General features: G+C 45.9%; 1 protein-coding gene across 1 annotated transcript; it reads left to right on the top strand.

The window, feature by feature from the left end:
- The first annotated feature begins 1,156 nt into the window (after positions 1-1,156).
- HMGXB3 (HMG-box containing 3) lies at positions 1,157-20,545 on the top strand. The gene is made up of 20 exons (XM_082771900.1): positions 1,157-1,340; positions 1,729-1,876; positions 2,288-2,462; positions 2,939-3,502; positions 4,112-4,210; positions 5,741-5,872; positions 7,598-8,010; positions 8,355-8,530; positions 8,845-8,942; positions 9,520-9,618; positions 10,115-10,264; positions 11,928-12,229; positions 13,685-13,812; positions 14,437-14,568; positions 14,853-15,037; positions 15,662-15,881; positions 16,886-17,019; positions 17,413-17,529; positions 17,883-18,092; positions 18,546-20,545. Exons 2-20 carry the CDS (start codon positions 1,731-1,733, stop codon positions 19,020-19,022), a joined length of 3,957 nt encoding a protein of 1,318 aa, XP_082628026.1. The 5' UTR covers positions 1,157-1,340; positions 1,729-1,730; the 3' UTR covers positions 19,023-20,545.
- The last annotated feature ends 72 nt before the right edge of the window (positions 20,546-20,617 follow it).

Raw genomic sequence — 20,617 nt, 5'->3', positions numbered from 1 at the left:
CACCAATTATCTGTGCATAAACACAAGCAGACCACATAAACGGCTGCAGAACTTCAGGAGAATAAATAACTGGTTGCAGATTTAATACTGGCTGTCATATCACTACTTTGTGGGTTTTACTAATGACTTACTAGACAAGAGGAGCCCTTATTCTGCTTCTCTGAGATCTGAGAAGGCAGAAGATAGATGTGGTTTACATTTCTCTAAAGTTAGAACTCATGATGTAAAACACAGAAATAGACATGAATAGAAAAAAAGCCAAAATGTGTAATTTAAAAAACGTGTTAAAGTAATAACTGCACGATACCCCGCTTTCCAGAGGGTTCAAAGAATTGGCTACGTGTATATAGCCCTATAAGGCTGTTTGTTCCCCGGAGAGCAAAATGCTAATTTTCAGTGCTTGTGAACAGCAGGAAAACATGTACTGTGTTTTGTATGGCAACTTTTGTTCTTCAGAACTGAGGGATAAATGTTGGAGAAACGCTGGGAATCGGAGATCCCCTGGGCGTTTGGGTTGGCTGCACTCGGGGCGACACCACGCTTTGTGCCAGGAAAGTCTTCACCACCGGCTGGCTCTGGACCAACCACCACCATGGCATTGTGCTTTTGGGGCCGTTTGGGTGGGTCTGAATTTTGGGTTGCCACCTTACTTGCCCCATGGCTGGGAATGGGAGCGGGACCGAGGGTGTTGGGAGGCCGAGGAAACAAGGAGCAGCGCTGTGCCCTGGTGCCTCCCCGTTACAGGAGGAGAAGGGGGCAGCTCTGGGCACTGCTTGAGGAGAACCAGGAGGGAGAGGGGCACATGGTGCTCGTGAGGGGCTGCGGGTGACCTGCTCGGTGCCATTGGGGAAGGCAACATGGCGCTGCTCGTGATGTGTGGTGCTTGGAGAACGGCTGCGGACAGCCTCACCAGCCTGATTAGTGTCACCAAACAAGCCCATGGGGTGCTGCTTGTGCACACGCATCCCTTCCAGCCGCACGTGGCAGACACCCAGCCCTCATTTTCCACAACGCGTTTTACTCCACAGTCTTTTCCTTAACAACCTTGTCCCCTCCCGGCCACCGTACCTCCCTCTCCAACCACTTCCGCCCTTCGCCGGGCAGGCGGCTGAGCCCCGCCGCCGCTCCGCCAGCCGGAAGCGGTTCGCGGCAGCACTTCCGGTGGCGGCGGGAGGCCGCTGAGGGCCCGGTGCGGTCTCGCCTCGCCCCCGCTCCCGGCCCGGGCCCAGGCCCCTCTCCCGGCCCCACCATGCGGGGCCCTCCCGGCCCTCCCCGCCGCCTGCCCGCAGCCCCGCCGCCTCCTCCCGCTCCCCCGGCTGCGATGTGACCGCCGCCGCCCGGTGAGCGCCGGCCTGGCCCCGGGGGGGGATCCGAGGGGCCGCTGTGGGGGCCCCGCCGCTTCCCTCAGCGCTCCCCGGGGCCTGCCGGGGGGCAGCGGGGCGAGGTGAGGCGCCCCTGGATGGCCAAAGGTGCCTTCAGGGCTTCCTGAGGCGCTGCAGCCCTTCGGTGCGCTCACAGCACGGTGTAAAAGTCACGCTAAAATGGTTTTTTTCTCCTCAAAATAAATAAGGAGGCAGCTCGCAGTTCTCTTGGCTGGTTAAAGCTGGGCCTGCGAGAACTGCTGTTAGTTTACAAGGGGTGGAGAGGAGCAGACTGTAGGGAGGGGGAGAAGTTTCCATAAAGCTGCACGTCCGTAACGCGAGGTGTGTGCTTGCTGTGTGCTCCTAGCAATGGAGGCTCCCTACGATGGCACCGAGGTAACCGTGGTGATGGAAGAAATAGAGGGCGCCTACACCTACGCGTCGCCCGTGCCTTCGAAGAAGAAGAAGAAATACAAAAACCCCGGTGATCATGGAGAAAAAGCCAAAAAGCCTAGGTGAGTTCTTTCTGCCTTCGTTTGTTTTCTGTCTTGAGTGTGGGGGCAATTTTTCTTGCTTCAGTTTATAAGAATAAATGTTGCAGTGCACATGGAACTCTTGATACATAGAAAACACAAAAAAACATAGCGTGACACTGTGGGCTCGCTCTGGCATGCCTTTGAGTGCTAACAGTGCTTGATCTAAGCTCTGTGTCCTCTAGAACAATTTCCCTTAGGCTCTTTCTCCTCACTGCAGAGGTTCTCTTCAAAATCTTAGTTTTTACTTGGTTTAAAAAATGCCTTTGCAAATAGAAGTGAACATAACATGCTTATAATTTGTCTTTGAGACCAGTGTAAATCTTAGGAAGTTCTTTTTCCAAAAGGGCTGCTGTAGAATGCCATTAATGCTTGTCACTGGTTGCGTTTCAGATCCGCTTACCTCCTGTACTACTATGACATTTACTTGAAAGTACAGCAAGAGCTGCCCCACCTCCCTCAATCCGAAATCAACAAAAAGATCAGCGAGAGCTGGAGGTTGCTCAGCGTGGCTGATAAAAGCTATTATTTGGAGAAAGCCAAGCTAGAGAAAGAGGGTCTGGACCCGGTAAGTGTCCTTTCCTGCGGTTCTTTCTCGTGTGAAGAGAGGGAGAGGCCGGCAGCTGGAGCTGCCGTGGCACGTAACTGCTCACACAGCACTGGCCGTGGGAGAGTCGTTTAGCTGCAGATTCCAGTTTGTGTTTCTGTTTTATGACCGCCTGAGCAGAAGCAGTGTGTGAGGCAGTGGATTTCTTTCTTTTGCCTTCTGTTCAATCAAGGGATCGTGTTTTGAAATTCGGGACGGAGATTTCTGGTATCTGCTGATGAGAACAGGTTTTTGTGTCATGTCATCAGGGTGACGGGCGGTAAAGTGGATGATAAAAGCAGTGCTGAGAGGGACTGCGGGCTGTCATGTGGAGAACTTGTGGCAGTCTACTTCAGGAAGCCATTTGAGCTTTAAGATCTAAAATACTGAACGGCAGGACTGAGAACTGACTCCCTTTTCCCTCTTTCATGTATTCCATACTCTGTTCTTGCCAACAGAACTCCAAGGTGTCCACTCAGACTGCGGTAGTTCCAGACATTCCAGGTTTCCGTAAGATTCGTCCTCGCTCAAATGTTGTAATTATTCCCAAAACCACTCTTCAGGAGGACCGGAGCCGGCAGCCACTGGAACTGTGTGTGACGCAGGGTCAGGCAGCGCCCAAAGGCTTGACAGCTTCCCCCAATATCACAAACGTCCCCCGTGATGCTGTGCAGAACATCCTTTCTGTGGACTCGAGCCACCTTGGCATTTCCGAGCAGTGCATCGCCATCGAAGGACTGTCAGAAGAGACGGCTTCCTTTGCTCAGGCAGAGGCTGTGGAAGAAGTGGTGGCGTCGGAAGTTCTCTCTCACTACGTTGGGCCCGTGACAGATAAAGTGGCCGGAGACGTTCTCCTGGATGAGGCTTCTTTGGAAGTAGAAGGGCAGCCCTATCAGACGACTCGGGTCGTTATCGAAGAGACTCTAGTTAGCAGCTCCACGGACATCTCCAACGGGAGCATCGCTGTGGCCCGTCCCCAGGTCTCAGATGGTGTGTCTGTGGTGACCGTGGTGACCGGGAGGGTGAGTTACCCTAGGGACCCTTAGAATCCCGTCAGCTTCTCCTGAGAGATGTCCAACTGCTGTTTAATTGTTTTTATTGAGATTCTTGGTGGCTGCAGGAGGTGCTGTGCAGTAGTGTGACAAACAGCAGCTTTTTTATCTTGGTGATTGCTGCATCTCTGCCTCCAGATTCTCTGCTATATGCTGCCATCGCTTATGTCTTAAGATGACTCCTAGAATCTTTAAAAACTACTTCTTTTAACAATAACTGGGGTGGCTTCCACAGTTGGACAACGAGATTTTGGGGTGAAGAATTACATTCCCTCTGTGCTTCTCAGAGCTGTTTTCTTGGCTGCGGACAGAAGGGAGTTTTAAGTTGAGGTGTTAGGGATTTGTTACCTAAACATTATGCTATGAAGTTTTGGGTCTGCTCTTTTCAGTTTCAAGTTGAGAAGAGTTTGATGATTTCCAGAGCAGGCCTGGTAAGGCTTTTGAAACAACCGCTCTACTTTCCTGCTTTCTGGTCTCACCAGTCCTCAAGATACATGCTCAACAGCAGCGTTCGTGAAAGGGTGGGACACAGGCTGCTTTGTGTCTTGTTATTTTACATGTAATTTCCCTTCATTTTAGGATACTGAAGAGAGCACCTCCTCCACACCTGCTACGCAGTTCATTATGGTACCTTTACCAGCTCATTCCGTTGTGGAGAACCCAACATCAATTAAATTGGTAAGAAATTCAGTCTTGTGGTATCTCAAGACATGCTTGTGTTACCGTAGGGCTGTCCTAAAGATAGTGGAGTAGGGAAGGGTTTGATCATGGTCCAGTTCTTGAAGGTAGCCCAATATGAAATGATCACATCAGTCGATACATTTCTTGTCCCTGCCTTTATGCCTTGTGTATGCTAAGGATGCTGTTTGAGTTATATTCCTGCTGCCTTCTCCCTAAACGAGTTCTTAGAAGCAGGTGGGAGTGCATAACGCTGTCACAACCCCTCTGGCTAACAGCACTTCCTTTGTTGCCTTTTTCAAGGTCTGGGTAGCCTTGTATGGCCTCTACTCGGAGGCATATCTGTTTCATAAAATGCTGGTGTCTATCCCTTCGAGGGCAAGAATCTGCTCTTGTGACAGGAACATGTGAACTCCCCAGTCATATGGTGGCTGTCACTATCCCCACGTGATGGGAGAGGAGCAGTAACCTAAGATTTTGAGAATCCCTGGAGAAAAGTTCATGTGGCTTGTTGCACGAGGAGCAGTGCTGTTATTTCTCTAATCTCACTGCTCTGACCACCTGTATGTCTGTAATCATTGTGAGACTTCACCGTGCAGTCAGCACAGCAGCTCCTTGTGGTGTGTAAGGTCTCATGAAGTCCTGTTTTCTGTGTTCTCTGTGCTTCCAGCTTGTGGAACACTGCAGGTATTTATAGGGGTACCTAGCCTAATATTTGTCTTGTTGTCTTAGGAAGGATGGAGATGCATCGGGTTTTTGTTCCTGAGAAGAACCTAGTTTAAGTTGTCTTTTCCTTAACAGTAGCACTTGTGTTTCTAGGAAAACCAGTCCTAGCAAGGGACTTATGGCACAACAGCTCCCTCAGGAGCAGCAGGTAGAGAATTTTGAGAAGTGCTGTGCTGACAAAAATGCTGTGTGTAGGTGTAGCAGTCCTGGCAAAGACTGGTTCATTTGTCTTTAGGAGCAGTGGCTGCTGGTGCTGCTGCTGTTGCAGCAGTTTATAGGTAGTTACGGTAAAGCACCAGGAAGTATTTTACCAGTATATAGAACAACAAATTACCTTACTGATGAAAAATACCTCCATATCCTGAGTGTTTGTCTTCAAATATTGTCACTGACATGAATGTGTTAATTGCACGTTGCCTCTCTGTGGACTGCTGTTTGAATCATTCTTATGTTGTCTTATTAAGACTTAAATTCATAAGAGAGCTCTTAACGTCATGGAAAGCATAAGGTCAGCTTCTCCTGGAGGTTGTGTGCGTTGTTCATCTCTGCTCTGCAATTTGATCCAAATTCTGGTAATACTGAAGGTTTGCGTACAGACCGAACGCTTAAATTCAGCGTTAACTGCGGTGCTGAGTCATTGATACAGCTGGGTGCTGGCTGATCAGTAAAATGAATAATAGCAAAGGGCTGGCAGAGTTGCTAGATAATGTTTGTGAAGTGCTCACTGGGGAACAAGGGAGCGATGAGCACAGCTGGGTGTTTTCTCTACAGAGCTGGAAAAATTCTTGATAACTCTTGTTTCAGACAACCACCTATACTCGCAGGGGACATGGGAATTGTACCAACCCTGGCTGCTCCTTCACTTATGTCACCAGACATAAGCCACCAAAATGCCCAGCATGTGGGAACTTCCTGGGAGGGAAATGGATCCCGAAGGTAAACTCGCTTTTCCTTCTCGTTCTCTTCAGACAAAAAGTGCTGTTTTTATGAATGCCTGTGATATTTCTAGGCCTGTGTTTGAAGTTATTCTACAAATTGAGATTTTTGTGGTGGAATTTCAACATGGGTTTATCAACAGAAAGAAACAATAAATCTGAGCAATGGTAGGTGTGTGATCATTTAGGAGCCATACGATAGCAGGTCTAGTGGGAGTTGAAATGTCAGGTACTGTTGGTTCGTGGCTGTCTGATCATTCTTGATGTTCTGACCTTTGGAAGGAGATTTCAGGAGGTTGGTGTAGTTGTGGACATGGTTGTTGAATTGAAAAATTTTTATCCACATGATGCCCACTCCACGTAAGTTACTGGAATCTCCACTAGCTATGCACAACAAGTAGTTGCTCCTTAAACCTTGGCAATGTAAAGGTAATTAACTGGGCTCTGAACAGATGTGTTCATGAAATTTATCTGCAACACGGCCCCTCAGGCCCAAATTAAAGGATGTTCTCAGTGTGAAAACTTGTTCTGGCTGTTAAAATTTCAGTGATTGTGTGTGCATTTGTCCTGTACCGATGTGTCTAGATTCATTAAGCATTTAGGGGAAAGAACTTTCTCAGCACGCAAACTGTAGAATCTGATCTGATGGCAGAGCTTACTATGTGCTGGGATACAAACAGCAACAACATCTTTTGTGCTGGAAACCTGCTGAAGTAGATGGGTGGCTAGCTGCAAAAAGGTGTTTCTGCCTGAATATGGCATGTCTGCTCTGTTAAATCTCAAGCTGTTTTGAATTGAAACATTCTAGGGGGAAGGTTTTCCTTCTGTCTTACAGTTATATGCTGCTCTTCTGGGAACATGCTTGCATAAACAGTTTCGTTTATTCTAATGGTGTCATGCCTTGGAGAAAAACATGCAGCAGTGTTTTTTTTACTGGTAGTAACATCAGTAGGACTGAAACTAAGTACATACATACCTTCCTGTTCCTTAAAATGGGATTACGTTAGAAGATGTCTGTTTTTAGAAACCTAGAATATTCTGATGAGCATAAACTCTTGAGAAAGCTTAGAATCCGTGTGTTTATCACGCCAGAAGCTCTTGACTGCTTCTCTGATAGCATTTGTGTATTACCAACTCAGTGTTCCACCTTACCTTTACTGAACTCAGTACAAAGCTCCTGTAGCCTTAGTCTTGAAGGTAAAACTTCGCTTAAAGCTGAAAAACCTTCCTGAGTAATTCTGTATTTCCTGGCTCCCTCAGATTAATGCTTTGCTGAGTGCTCCTACACCCCTTTGCACTACACTGCAATTTAATCCAAAAGATGCAAGTTCTGTATCTAGCTCCCTTTGGTTCCTCACTAGCATGGAAGAACAGACAGCATCAGAGAGCTGAAGGTAGGGAAGGGGAGTGTAGGAGTTGGGCCCTAGTTCCAGAGGGTGGTGGATGAGTTTATGATGCTGGCAGTAATGGTGGTATTTAAGAGAGTTTAAGGAAGACTGATTTTTTTCAATGTAAAACTGTCAGGAGGTTAGATAAAACGTTATCAGGAACTTTCCAGTTGTAGAAGATATTTCTGCTCTCATGTGCAATCCATTGCTTAAACACTCAGGATTTTGGTCTTTTGATCCAACATTGAATAGGCCATGGCAAACCAGGCTATGTGAACAGAACCTACTTACCCGTGAAAGCCTAAACCTCTGAAATGTGCTCGTCTTCTTGTTTCCAGGAAAAGCAACCAAAAGTCAAATCTGAGCCAAATTCAGGCACTTCTCTGAAAACTCCAGCAACCAAAAGAGGTCAACAGTCGGTGCTCACAGAACCGGCAGCTGTTTGTGAGAGCACCTCGAAGTCTGCCCTGGAAAGCTCTGAAGCGGTCAGCCAGCTGCTGAATGCTGTGCCTGCTGGAGGGCAGATGCAGGAGACGGAGTGGGAGGAAGTGATCGTCTCGGAGGCTCACATTCTTGCAAACAGTGTGCTGGCTGAAGACAGAGGGACTGCTGCAGGAGGAAGGGTTGGTCAAGAGAGCCAGCCGCAAGGAGACTCTTCTACAGAGCAGGCAGAAAAAGACAGTGTAGGGCTGGGAGTGCCACCGTCTTCTGAGGTGCTGAGTCCAAATACCTCTGCAAAAAAGCCAGTGGGGTGAGTTACAGAGGTGTTTGATGTCTGATGTGTACTGATGGAACTAATCCAAGAAATTGAAGGCTGTTGGCAGTGCTTCGTGCAAGACCTTCTGTGTCCTGTCTGCTTTCTGCCACTTCAAGATTGTTCTTTTGAAATGGTTTTGTCCATCAAAGTTATTCTTTTTTAAAAGTGACAATGAAATTGTTGTGATAGTCACAGGGCAGATGTATCTTTAGCATTATTTCTCCTTTCTACTGCAATAGCTATGATTGTTGCGCTAATAAAGCACAGGAGAGAGGAGAAAATTGAGGGTGAGAGGGAAACCATGGAATTTCTTTCCAATTGTAGCTCTTGTCTTTTAGAATTGATGCTCCAGCTGCTGCACACAAAGGGCAAGAAGTAAAGAGTAAACCAAGACCGAAGCCCTCCTTGCTGGCTGCAGCAAGGCCCATGCGAGCAATTCTGCCCGCACCAGCCAGCGTGGGGAGAGAAGCCAGCACTGAGCAGGCTAGCAAGAGACAGGCGTTTGCAAATACTGGTAAAAATACTGGTTCTCTGGTATGCTTTGGGAGTGGTTGTCTTTCCTCTCTATATTGAAGTGGTCTTTGTCAAATAATAAGATGTGTCTGAAAGGAGATAGTGAGCTATCCTAGGTTTAAAAAAAAAAAAACAGCAAGCACCCATGATTTCTTTCTAACCAGAAGGGCAGGTAAATGGGATGTGAAACACCTGCTTGTGTCACTTCAAGTTCAGAGGAAAAAAATCTGTGACTCTGGTTTCATTTACCAAAGAAGAAGAAAACAGGACCTGTTTTTTCTTACCTAACCTGCTGCGTTCTTTTCTTTCTTCAAGACAAGCATCCTCCTGTGAGAACGTCAGGCTTGAAGCCCAGTACGCTGAAACAATTGGGTCAGGCAGTTCTGCAGCCACCAAGTGCTGAGGAGCAAAAGGTATCTATGGCTTGTTTCTCGAATGCACAATTCTTTCCTTGGGATTATTTTCCCCAAATGAGGGGTATGAGCTGAATACTGAGGAATAGAGTATGAGAATGTAGCACCCTTATGATGATGGAAGTTGTGACCGACAGTTTTTTTGAGATGGCTCTGAAGCAGATTGAATACTGGATGGTCAAGAGTAGGAACTCAGATGAGAGATGTTGGTGGACAGTCCTTTGTCCGGCTGCTTTGAAAACCTTCTGGTTACTTCCAGAAGATATTTGAGGATCTGGTTGTGGTTTGAGAATCTGACATGTAATACCGGCTACTGAGGGACTCCGTTTTCCCTGTGAAAGATGATTGAGTAGGAAGCAAAGCTTGCTAAGATGCTGGAATACTTCTACCAGAATTTTAAAGCCTTAGTATGCAGAATCAGCATGTTGTAGTCCCCCGATATTAAATGAACATTACCAGATTTCCTGGGGGGAAGAAAATGCTAATAGGTATTTGCTTACAGGATGTGTGTATTCAGTAGTAGGTGTCTCATAGGTGTTCTTTTTTTTTCTTTTTGTCTTCTGCTTTCAATCTCTAGCTCCACAGCACTTTGCCCAACAGGGCATCGCAGGTTAAAGTAGTGGAGGTCAAGCCAGATGTGTTCCCTTCCTACAAGTACAGCTGCACTGTAACTTTGGTGAGAATTTGTCAGATGGTCTGAGTTGCGCTGTGGGGTTGTCATCTCTGGGATGAGGTTGTTCTGTGGCTTTTGTTTTACTGACTTGCAAAAACATTATCCTGTATTTAACGTGAGCATTTGTGCTGTATATGTCATCTCCTGACCTAATCTGGGCTGTCTGTGCCATGTTGCAATCATGTTTGGGACCTTGTTAAGAAATGGATTTTTCTTCATACTCTGGCATAATTTGCATCGCCCCCTTGAGTTAGGTGGGGAGGTTCAGTGCTTGCTGAAGGAGTTTATTGTGTGGAGTGTCTGTGGTCTCTGGGATTTGCCTCAAAACATTTGGGTACTGGTTCAAATGTTATGTACAAAGCGATAGGGCCTGCTATTTAACCTTTACTCTAAGTGTTAGAAACTGGGGAAAAGCATATAATATTCAAGCAGACTATTGTACAGTCTTGTTAGTATGTAAAAGTCACGGTTAACAAACATCATTTTCGTGTCATTCCAGGATTTGGGACTGGCAACGTCACGTGGCAGAGGGAAATGCAAGAACCCCTCCTGTAGTTATGTGTACACAAACAGGCACAAGCCACGAATCTGTCCAAGCTGTGGCTACAATCTTGCCAAAGACAGAGCTGAGAAAACAACAAAATCCCTGGTAAGCTTCAGAGTAGTTTGTCTTTCAAACCAACATTGCGGAGTGGGTGGGGAAGTATCTTAGTTTGCAAGTTCCCATGGGAACATGTTAATTTTCTTTTTCCATTATGGTAAGTCTGTTTCTAACAATAATGTCGTGCTGAAAATACTCGTGGTGATGTTTTTACTGTTCAGCTTCTGCAATAGTGGTGTTTCAGGCTCACAGTGAGACAGACAACACTCAGTTCTACCACTGGATGTCTCTGTAGCTTAAAAATGCTTACGGTGTGTTACTGCATGCTGGGGAAATCACCCCTAAAGTCACATTTGTTGTGTCAGCTTTGTGGAACTTCAGACTTCATCAAAAAACTCCCAAGCATGCTCTGCTTTGTGACCAGTTTGTGGCAAATGTCAACTCAGTTAGTACATCTTGTATTCGAGCTTCCTATTTTTAGGGGTTTGTAGTGCGACTTACTTCCAGGCTGAATTTATTTCTGGATGTAGTATTTTCATTCTGTTGTAGAACGATGTTGTTCAAGATTTCTTCTGCTCTTGTACTTGGATATAAATAGTGTGTTGTGGACTTTGTTTTGTTTGCTTCTGAGGTAATTTTTTTTTTTTCCCCAAAATTTCAAAGTTTAGCTTTTCTTGTACAGAATTGTCTTGCCATTTAACAAAAAAAAAAAAAAAAAAAAAGAAAAAGCTGTCCTGTTCTTAGCTGGAATGCACACTCAGCATATAGACAGACAGCTGCATTGTAGTCTGTGCAGTAGTTTTACTCTGTTGCTTGATTTAAAAAAAAAAATATTTTGAAGTATATAACTTTGTATATTAAAAACATAAAGCAAAAAATAAACTGAAATGGCCTGTGTGAAATCCTCATGTAAGCAGATGTGTAGGGAACAGCAGTACGCTTAGCTCAGCTTGCATTCTGAGAGGCATGTGGCTTGTCTCTTCCTCTTTTTTTTTAATTTTCTTGTTTTAGTTGTGCTTAACATTCCTATCACACAGTTTGTTGTTGTCTCTGCTTTTGGACTGATCTTTTAAAAACAGGTTGAAATGTTAGCAGAAGGGTTTATGTGATCAAACACCTGAGCCTGTTTGTGTTCTCTCTGTTCTTCTGAGTCACTTTGAGTTCAATTCTCCCATGCGTGTGCACCTGTATGAAAGAACTGTGGCTGATCAATTGTAATCAATCTCTGTATTCCATGCATTGCAACCCCCAGTTCTAGTTGAACACTTGTCTGTTCTAGTTCCTGGAGAGTTATGCAGGCTGCCATGGCTGTCTGAGCATGGTGTACAGGAGAATGTGCCTGATAATTGTCACTGCCTTTCTCCATAGGTTGCTGAGTGTTTTGAAATGTTTGTGTGCCTGTTGATGGTTGTCCTCCCCTTCCTAATCCTCAATGCCTGCAATAACAATCCAGTACAGTGATAAGTCTGTGGGTGGTTTAGCAACATAATTGGAGTTCCTGGAAAGGCTGGGCTGTAATGAATAATTTCAGGTAAAGTAGCTTAGGCTTGAAGCTACTGCCTGCGATCACTGATGGAGCAGAAAAGTAGAAGTCAAGCCTACTGGGTACAAAGGTTACTGTGATTCTCCTACCTCTTGTGACTTTTCTGGACTTCTTTATATTTCATCCCCACACATGCCTCATTGGGAATATGTTTTGTTTGCTCTCTAGGAGGTCAGTCCAGGCCAGTCTGATGTGCTGAACACCAGCGAGCCCTTAACCCCATCCCAGAAAGAGATCCAGCGCCAATCCACCCTGCAGTTGCTGCGCAAAGTAATGCAGATCCCCGAGAATGAATCAGAACTGGCCGAGGTCTTCACGCTCATCCACGAACTGAACAGCTCGCGGCTCATCCTGTCCAACGTGAGTGAGGAGACGGTCACCATAGAGCAGACCTCCTGGTCAAACTACTATGAGTCTCCATCTGCGCAGTGCCTCCTCTGTAACAGCCCATTGTTCAAAGGGGGACAGAAGTAAGATTCTGTTTTAGACTTGTGACTCTTTCACCCTTGTGCTGATACTCTGTGTTACAAGAATGCCTGAAATAATACTTAGTTTAGCTCCAATATTGAAGCTGGTGTAACTGGCAGTGAATAAGCTATGTGTCTGTGGAAAAGGCGTAGCTTGATAGCTGTGAGCAGTTTCTGTTTCTCTTGTACTGTTTAGTTTGTCATAGTTACCATTTCCGTACAGCAGGAGAGCTTGATCAAAGACTAGCTGCTAAGTCTAGATGTAATTTTTTCTTTGAAATGGAGTCTTCATTAGTCATCCCCTCTTTGTTTTCTATTCTGATGTTTTTGAGGCTGACAGGCAAAATTGTGGGATTAGAGATGTGTGTTGTGTGATTTCCTTTTTCCCTCTTCCCAATCTGAATGTTTGCTGTGTGGATCTTATTGCTTATGATGTTTTCATTCTTTTTATGGTTTAGCGTGGGCTTGAGTGAATCCTTTCTGGAACCTATACCCAAATTGAAACCTGAAAGATTCTCAGAGACTACTAGAGTACAGGCTGGATTACTTTACCTAATTTTGTGTAAAAGCCCATAGGATGTTTCCTCACTGCGTCTGCCAAACATCTTCCTGTTGCCTAAAGCCCGAGCTCAAACGTTTCCAAAACAAAATGTCATGTAGTTTACTACTGTGTTTCTCTTTTCTGGAACCAAAAAGATTTTCTTGGTACCAGTTATGGGTGTTTGATTTGGTCATGCTAGTACTAACTGAGAATCTTCTAGCAGAAATGCTTTTTATTTGTAGCCATTTTTGCAGGTGAGTGCCATGTTGTACCCTGTCCCTGACTTTATCACTTCCAAACCGTGCATTGTAAATCCTCACTTCTCTGCTGCTCTGCTCTGCAGTGCTCTGAGTGCAGGACTCTCACATGTGCCCGCATAGGCTCTAATTAAGCTGCTGCCAGTGGGAAGGAACTAGCTTTGGATTTAATTCCCATTTTCTCAGGTGGACAGTTAACATTTCTGCCACCAGGGCACATCTGGCATTTTCCTGTCTGAACTTCCCCCTTGGCAGCCTTGTTGTAAGGGAGGTGGCCTTTCAGTATCTGTGTGGTGGGACAGACTTGGGCAGAGCATGTAACTAGTCACTGTTTGCTGCTCTACAGCAGCAGGGCTGATGCTGCTCTCAGGTCAGCTGAGGCTGTAGCTTTTCTTCACCTCTCAAATCCTATGCACTCAATACGTGGAGCTGGGGAGATCCTGTAGTGCTGTTAAAAGAACGTGAACAGTGACCTGACTGTCCCAGGAATCCATTCAAAAATGTAATTTTATTTTTTTTGTGTGTTGTGAATTGATGTGAACTGGCTTAGACTGACATACTAACCAACTGATCTGAACTAGAACAACTTAAGTTACTGCAGTCCTGGACTGAAAAATCTGTTGGCTTAACTCTGAGCTGTCTTTTGCTTGTCTGTTACAGTTCTCTTGCTGGTCCTCAGGAGTGCTGGCTGCTGACAGCGAATAGATTACAGGTGGTTACAGCTCAGGTCAAAGTGTGCTTGAACCTGCAGTGTCTGGCCCTCCATAGCTTCATGGATATTTATACAGGTGGGGAAAAGTGAGCGTACCAACTTACAGCATGAGTACAGACTAAACCCTTCAGAAGCAGAGGGACTGTATCAGGACATTGTCATTGCACAGAAAAGTCTCTTGCATACCCCACTGTATTAAACTAGAATTATTTTTTACTTAAATTATTCTGCAGTTTCCATAAGTAAACCTATATGTGTGGGGAAAACGTGTGAATACTCTGAGGAGCACCATACACTGCTTCATTGTAGGTCTCCTCTGTCTAAGTGTTAAATGTTGGGTTCTGTGAGGCAGTCCCTGAGTTCATAGTCAAAGACATCTCTGCAGTGCTTTATTTGTTTGCATTGACTAGTGAGAGCTGAGCAGCAGTCACTGTGGGCTTCCTGCAAGGCAGCATGGAGCCAAGGAGATAGATTGGCTGTTGTTCCTTGTAGCTTTTTTAATTTAAAGACAAGGCTAGAAAAGAATTTACTCGTGCTAATGTGCAAAGGGAATAGTCACATAAGCGGTTTTGAGCTGTTTTCATTGATCTTCTGAACTGTACTCATCAAAGTGTTTTGCATATCATTAAGAAAGGAATATGTTTTCTTGTGAGGAATATCTGGAACCTAACAGACAATGACTCTCTTGTTTTAACTGCAGGCCTTTTCAATGTGGGCAACAAGTTGCTAGTGAGCCTGGATCTTCTGTTTGCAATCCGAAACCACATTAAACTTGGAGAGGATCCCAGAGTGGCTGTTGTCAATATTCTCAACTCCGTTCAGGAGCAAACTGGTGGGTTTTCCCTCTTTTTTTTTTTTTTTTTTTCTAACCATAACACACCAAACTTTGTGACCTGCTAATGATTGTTAGGTTGTAAAAAGGGAAAACCCGCCTCTCCTGGTGTGGTGTGTTTCTGTTAAATCACTTCCTAAACCCAACAGTACCTCTGTGACCAGTTCTCTGTAGCAATTCTCTGGAGGACAGGTTTGTTTTTATTCTGCATAGGAGAGGTTCTGCTACCTCTCTACTGCCTTTAGGAAGTGAAAGCTGTTAACAGTGGCATGTTCTCCTTTCAGAAAAAAGCCTGAGCTCTGATGAGCAGGCGCAGCTCCAGGAACTGCTGTGCAATGGCTACTGGGCCTTTGAGTGCCTCACTGTCCGGGATTACAATGACATGATCTGTGGAATCTGTGGCATAACCCCCAAGGTGGAGATAGCCCAGAGGAATGTGGAAAATGTCTTGGCATTGAAAAACATAGAGGTAAGCTTTTCACAAACTTTGCATCCTGTTCAAAGCAGATCATAACGACTTCTGCTGAGTCTGGTCTTTGTAATGCATGATAATTACACGAAGCATTTGTGACCGGTTTTCTGCTGATGCTTGACAAGAGGATGTGGCTGGAGTGGTGATGCCTGCACTTCCTCTTAGAGGTGTTTGGGGAAAACAAGATCTTCTGTCTCTGGACCACAGCTTTGGTCCAGTAGCCTTTGATAGTAGGAATCTTTGATGAATTTTGCAGGACTTGGCATTCTTCCTTTGATATGAAGGAATCTTTCTTCCTTTTTTTTTTTTTCTTTTTTTTCTCCCAACAGCAGTTTCCTTGAGGTGCTGTTTTCCCTAATGGTGAGAAATGCCCTAGTAGTAGTATGTAGCACGTCTGGCTTTTATGTCAAATAACTGGTTTGGACTTTCACGCAAAGAAAAGTGATTGTGGGGAACTCCAAGACAGAAAAGGAGCCTGATGTCATCCTGTTGTACTTGGGTTGCAGACACTTCTGGGCGGTCCTTGTGTTTTGAGTGAGCCTGATAAAAAAAAAATATATATATATCTCAAATGAGTTATGGTTATTTGTGTTTGACCAGTGTGTTTCTTGCTCTTTCTAGTTTACTTGGCCAGAATTCTTGGCATCAAGTGAAGTGAATGTGGAAGACTTCTGGTCCACAATGGAGACGGAGGTGATTGAGCAGGTGGCTTTTCCTTCTAGCATCCCCATCACAAAGTTTGATGCCTCTATTGTTGCTCCTTTCTTCCCTCCACTGATGAGAGGAGCAGTGGTGGTCAATACTGAGAAGGATAAGAACTTGAATGCGCAGCCAGTGCCAGGTAATTACTGAGTTGTTTATTAAGAACTACTTGATGTGGTGATGTTTAGAGCTGTATGACTCTGTAAAAGTTATGTCTGCAGAGATAAGAGAAGACTGCTGGGAGCAGTCCACCTATTCCCAGGATACTTTGTAGCTTGAGCTTTGACCTGCAAAGTGAAGCTTGAATACACTGCTGTGCTCTGATGCATTTGAAATATGGGGGACATGAGAACACTGCACTCTGAATGAAATAACATGGTCTAAATGCAAGGAAACAAACACAACTTGAATGCCAGTCAGTATTGTTTCATGTTAGACTGATTCTTGCTGTTGTAAAAGCTGTAGGCAGTGCTTGGTATCTCAGTCTCAGAAGGAGAGTAAGTCTCCAGCAGGATGTGAAAAAAGCCCAGGAGATGGATGTGTTAGTCCTGATCAGTGTGGTCAGCATTCAGTATATTCAGGGCATGGACTGCATGTAACAAGAAGCCTTGAGATGAATAAGCTCAGATGAACAAGAGCTAAATTCAGTCAACACCTTGTTCCCTTAGCATTTTAGGTATTAGGCATTCTGAAATTTGTGAGAAGAAAACTGGCTTTTTATGTTTAACAAGACTGAGTTGGCTTTGCAGCCAGGGTTACAGCTGTCTGTAGAGAGCTGAGCTGCAGAAGGGCTACATGGGCTTTCGTGGGAGTGCAGCTACAGAGAGAGAACCAGAGAGGAGCTGTGAATGGCAAGCGTGGAGCTGCTCAGTCCAAAAGCAGCAGTCACGCTTCTCTGCGATCTGCTGTCACTTGTTTATGCTCACATCAGTCTAACCAGTTCGTTAAAGGTTACAAGCAACAGGCTGAACAAGTGCTCGTGGAGCCCCCAGTTGTGCTGGGCTCAGTCTGCTTGGAGGCAACCTCGCTAGCAAAAGGTCAGAGCAAAGTATGGGCCGTGGCTTCTGCAGTCTTCCAAAGAAATTACTTTGGTGACTTCCCTTCCTGAGAACAAATGCTTAGACTTGTTTCCTGCCTTTGTAGGTAATGGGAGTGCCTTGGTGAGGCTACTTCAGGAAGAAAACTTGAGGCTCGAGATGATAAACTCCTACAGCGAGGAAGAGCTGCAGAGCTTTTTGACACAGTGTGACATCCCCTGGGAGGCTTCAGATACAAAGGTAACGGCTTGTTTACCCACACACCGCTATTTAGGAATGGAACTGTTTGTCACTATCTTCCCTTAGTTTACACTTGTCATGCTAGATAATAAACTTCTCATCTGACTGTACTGGGGCAGGAGTGAGTTAGAAATGAGCGCCTGCAGATCATAGGATTACTAACACATTGTGAAAGAAATTGAACTTCTGTAGGCTGGGAAAAAAAGGAGGCCTGTAATTACCTTGTCCATATCGGGTAATTGCTTGTCAACCTCGTGCTGACTGTGGGATTAGGAGGTTATTGGACAATGTGCAAGTTAAGATTTGGAAGATCCTGCCTGCAGCCTGCTCCCTCTTTTGAAGAGTCCGTTAGTTTGTCATGTACTGACTTTCTCTGGGGCCTGTCTTTTCTAGAAACAGCTCTGTTACTCCCTCCTGGCTCTCTATGGCTTTGTCCAGAACGGGACAAGCATCAAACAAGCTTCTGCTCATCACACAGGAGGCAAAGTCTACAAAGTGTGCCCACATCAGGTGAGAAGGGCAGGGGTCAACAGTGGTCCTTCTTGCCTTGCTATTCACTATCAACTGAAACAGAAATGGTGGGGTGGGTCTGAGCCCTGGATGAAACATGCTGCCTTGGGGGCTTGGAGTGTGAGCAGTCCTGCAAGATATCTCAATATTGACTAGGGATCTGAAACCTGGGTCTGATGCTGCTGCTGAGGGGAAGTTGTGCACAAGATGAAGTGATGTGTTTGATGAGGAAATAATATCTTTAGAAAAAGTGGTTGTCTGCTCACTGCATTGTCTGGAATACCTGCTAGGAAGCTGAATTTATTTTTCCTAGTTTCTTTTGTTCTGTGTGGCACTAATCCCTTTCTTTCCAGGTTGTGTGTGGCTCAAAGTACATAGTGAGAGGAGAAAACGCACGGGATCACGTGGACCTGTTGGTTTCCTCACGTCATTGGCCTCCAGTGTATGTTGTCGATACGGCCTCCTCGGTGGCGCTGTGCGCAGACATCTGCTATCCTGACCTGGCTTCCCAGATGTGGGGCAAAAACCAGGGCTGCTTCTCTGACCCTGTGGATCCTCCAACGGTTAGTTGTGTCCACCTACGTCATGACTCGTAGCTTTGCTGGTGCATAGCTCCTGAGCAGAGCTGAAAGCGTTGTGTTGCCTGTGTTAGGTTCACACTCTTTAATGGGGAGGGCTGTGCTGGAAATGCACTGCAGCAGTTCAGCTCATGAATTTTGGAGCATGTAGCTTATTTTGTCCCAGCACCTCCTCTCAAACTGCTGCTGTTTCTTGAGAAATGGGAGGGGAAGAGAGTTGCTAGTGCCCTGGGATTATCTCTGAGAGCAAAAGGGTGGGGAAGGGAATGTATAGAACCACCTTTGTGGTATTCAGGGGAAGCATGACTTGGCCCTCCCCCTGTCCCAAGTTGTAGATCTGGTCAGAGTTGAGCTGAAGAGTAGTTTTATGTTGTGCTTCTTAACTGTGGGGAAGGTGGTGGTTGTTCTACCTGGTGTGCATCTCTCTCTCTCTCCCAGTACGTGTCCTGCCCTGAGCTGTTAGACCAGCACTACAGCGTAGACATGACTGTGGCTGAGCACTCCGTTCAGCACCCAATCACCAAGTCAGCAGCACGCCGAATTGTTCACGCCGGTTCGGAGCAGAACAGCCACCAAGATCCGACGTCTCAGCACCACTGCATCTCCCTGTGCCGGGAGCTGGAGCCTTACAGCGCCATCATTGCCGCCATCAGCGACAGCAAAACTAGCAACGTCCGCCAAAGGCCCATCACCTTTGAGAATGCCACGCATTATTACCTCTACAACCGCCTCATGGACTTCCTCACCAGCAGGGAAATCGTGAATCGGCAGATCCAGGAGATCGTGCAGAGCTGCCAACCGGGGGAGGTGGTGATTCGGGATGCTCTCTACCGGCTCGGAGTGGCCCAGATTAAAACAGAAACGGAAGAGGATGAAGAAGAGAAGCAGGAGGATGATAAAGACATTGCTGAGTAACGAAACAGCTTGTTGGTTTCTCTTTCTGGTTGTGTGGACGGGTGGGCTGGGCCAGCTTCTGCAAGGTTTGGGCAGCTGTCTGGCTTGAGAAATTTATTTTTACAGGTTGGAGGTGTGATACTGATGGCTTTGACTGCTGTTAATGACCAAAGAGCTGTGTGCTTCCAGCGTGTCACAAGTGCTGCTGTGAGTGGGTCTGCCACGCTCCTTGCTGAAGGCTGCAGTTCCCTCCCAAGGTGTGCAGTGGACTCACTCTTCAGCTCTGTGAAATGTTGTCCTCCCTGCCGCTGGTGAGTGGAGAAGCAAGAGGTGTTTCTGGTAGCAGGGAGTACGCGTGGTCAAGCACACAGGTTTCTTAATTCTGAATCTTGCTTGCTGATTTCTTTGTGCATATTGGTGGCAGGGCTGGGGGTGTGGAAGCAGGCACGAAAGGCGGACAGCTAAGAATTCTCCTCAAAACGTTCAAAACAGATGAGTTTAGGACACTGATTCCTGCTTGGAAATCCTGCAGAGCTCTCGTGTTGGCTGCTAAGAGTCCTTAGCTGAGGAGGAGGAGCCACCACGCAGCTTTAAGATGCCCTCTAAGGGGAGCCTCTCTGGAGGCTGTCCTGTATCCAGGATGGTGATTTGGCTGCAGGTTTCTGGAATTATTTGTCCCCTCACGTGACCACTAATAATTTAGAAGCTGAAACACATAGCGAGTGAAGGGTGTTCTGTGTGCTAAGGTAAGAGTTGATTGGGTGAGCCCCAGGAAATCGAGTTCATTTGGGAGATGTATGAGGTGATGGTTACAGAAACAGGAAGGATATTCAGATTTCTATGCTGTCCTCCTGGACACTTTTATTTTTTTAGTTGTTTTGTTTTGTTTTGTTTGAGGACTTGAATTTCTGTTATTCTGCTCTTAGAACTGAATCACAAAGACAGTTTGGGATCAAGGAGAAGCAATGAATGCAGGGTCACCAGAGTGAGCAGAGCTCTGCAGTCCTCCCTTACAGGAGGCCCTGGGTGAGTTGCATCCACGCGTGCAATCGCAGCACTCTGTCAAGTGTCATATTTGCCCTGCCTGTGTCTACACAGCCCTTGTGGTTTAGAGGAGCCTCTTGCTGCCCAGGTTGCTTTCTCTGCTCCTACAGCATGTCTAAAGAGCACTTTTAGGCTCTGTTTTTAATGCTGTGTGTTGCCTGCTGTGAAGCTGTTGCAGGCAACAAAGCTGAAGAACACATTTGCTGTAATCTGGAGAGGAGGGGGATGTTGGACTGCTAAATTGCCATCCAGGGAGTTTATTTTGTCTGAGTGAGCAGTGGGGAAGATTCAGAGGCTTGTGGTGTGGTTGAAAACTCCCTTCTGTGAAGGGGAACCTATTGAGTACCGTACTGTAAAAGTAAATGTATTAAGTCTGAGCAAATGCAGTAATAATGGCTTGGGGTTTTTCTGTTAAGAATATTAACTTATTATAAGAGATGTTAGTGACTTTTTCAGTCAGTGATAAAATTTAATAAATTATCTCCAATTTTGGGGGTGAAACTGTGGCCAAGTGAGTTGTTTTTTTGCCTTCAACACCTGGAGGACTGCAGTGGGAAAGAGCAAAAACACAG

Source organism: Aythya marila, assembly GCF_965140915.1.
Source record: "Aythya marila genome assembly, chromosome: 14".
Classification (NCBI taxonomy): Eukaryota; Metazoa; Chordata; class Aves; order Anseriformes; family Anatidae; genus Aythya; species Aythya marila.
The sequence above is the reverse complement of the archived record's forward strand: the minus strand, read 5'-3'. Positions and strand labels throughout refer to the sequence as shown.

Bases quoted from the DNA above. Each gene is read 5' to 3' on its own strand.
- HMGXB3 (XM_082771900.1), top strand. From the start codon at position 1,731: ATGGAGGCTCCCTACGATGGCACCGAGGTAACCGTGGTGATGGAAGAA. The intron at 1,877-2,287 runs GTGAGTTCTTTC...GTTGCGTTTCAG, and splicing joins GAAAAAGCCAAAAAGCCTAG to ATCCGCTTACCTCCTGTACT. The intron at 17,020-17,412 runs GTAACGGCTTGT...TGTCTTTTCTAG, and splicing joins GGGAGGCTTCAGATACAAAG to AAACAGCTCTGTTACTCCCT.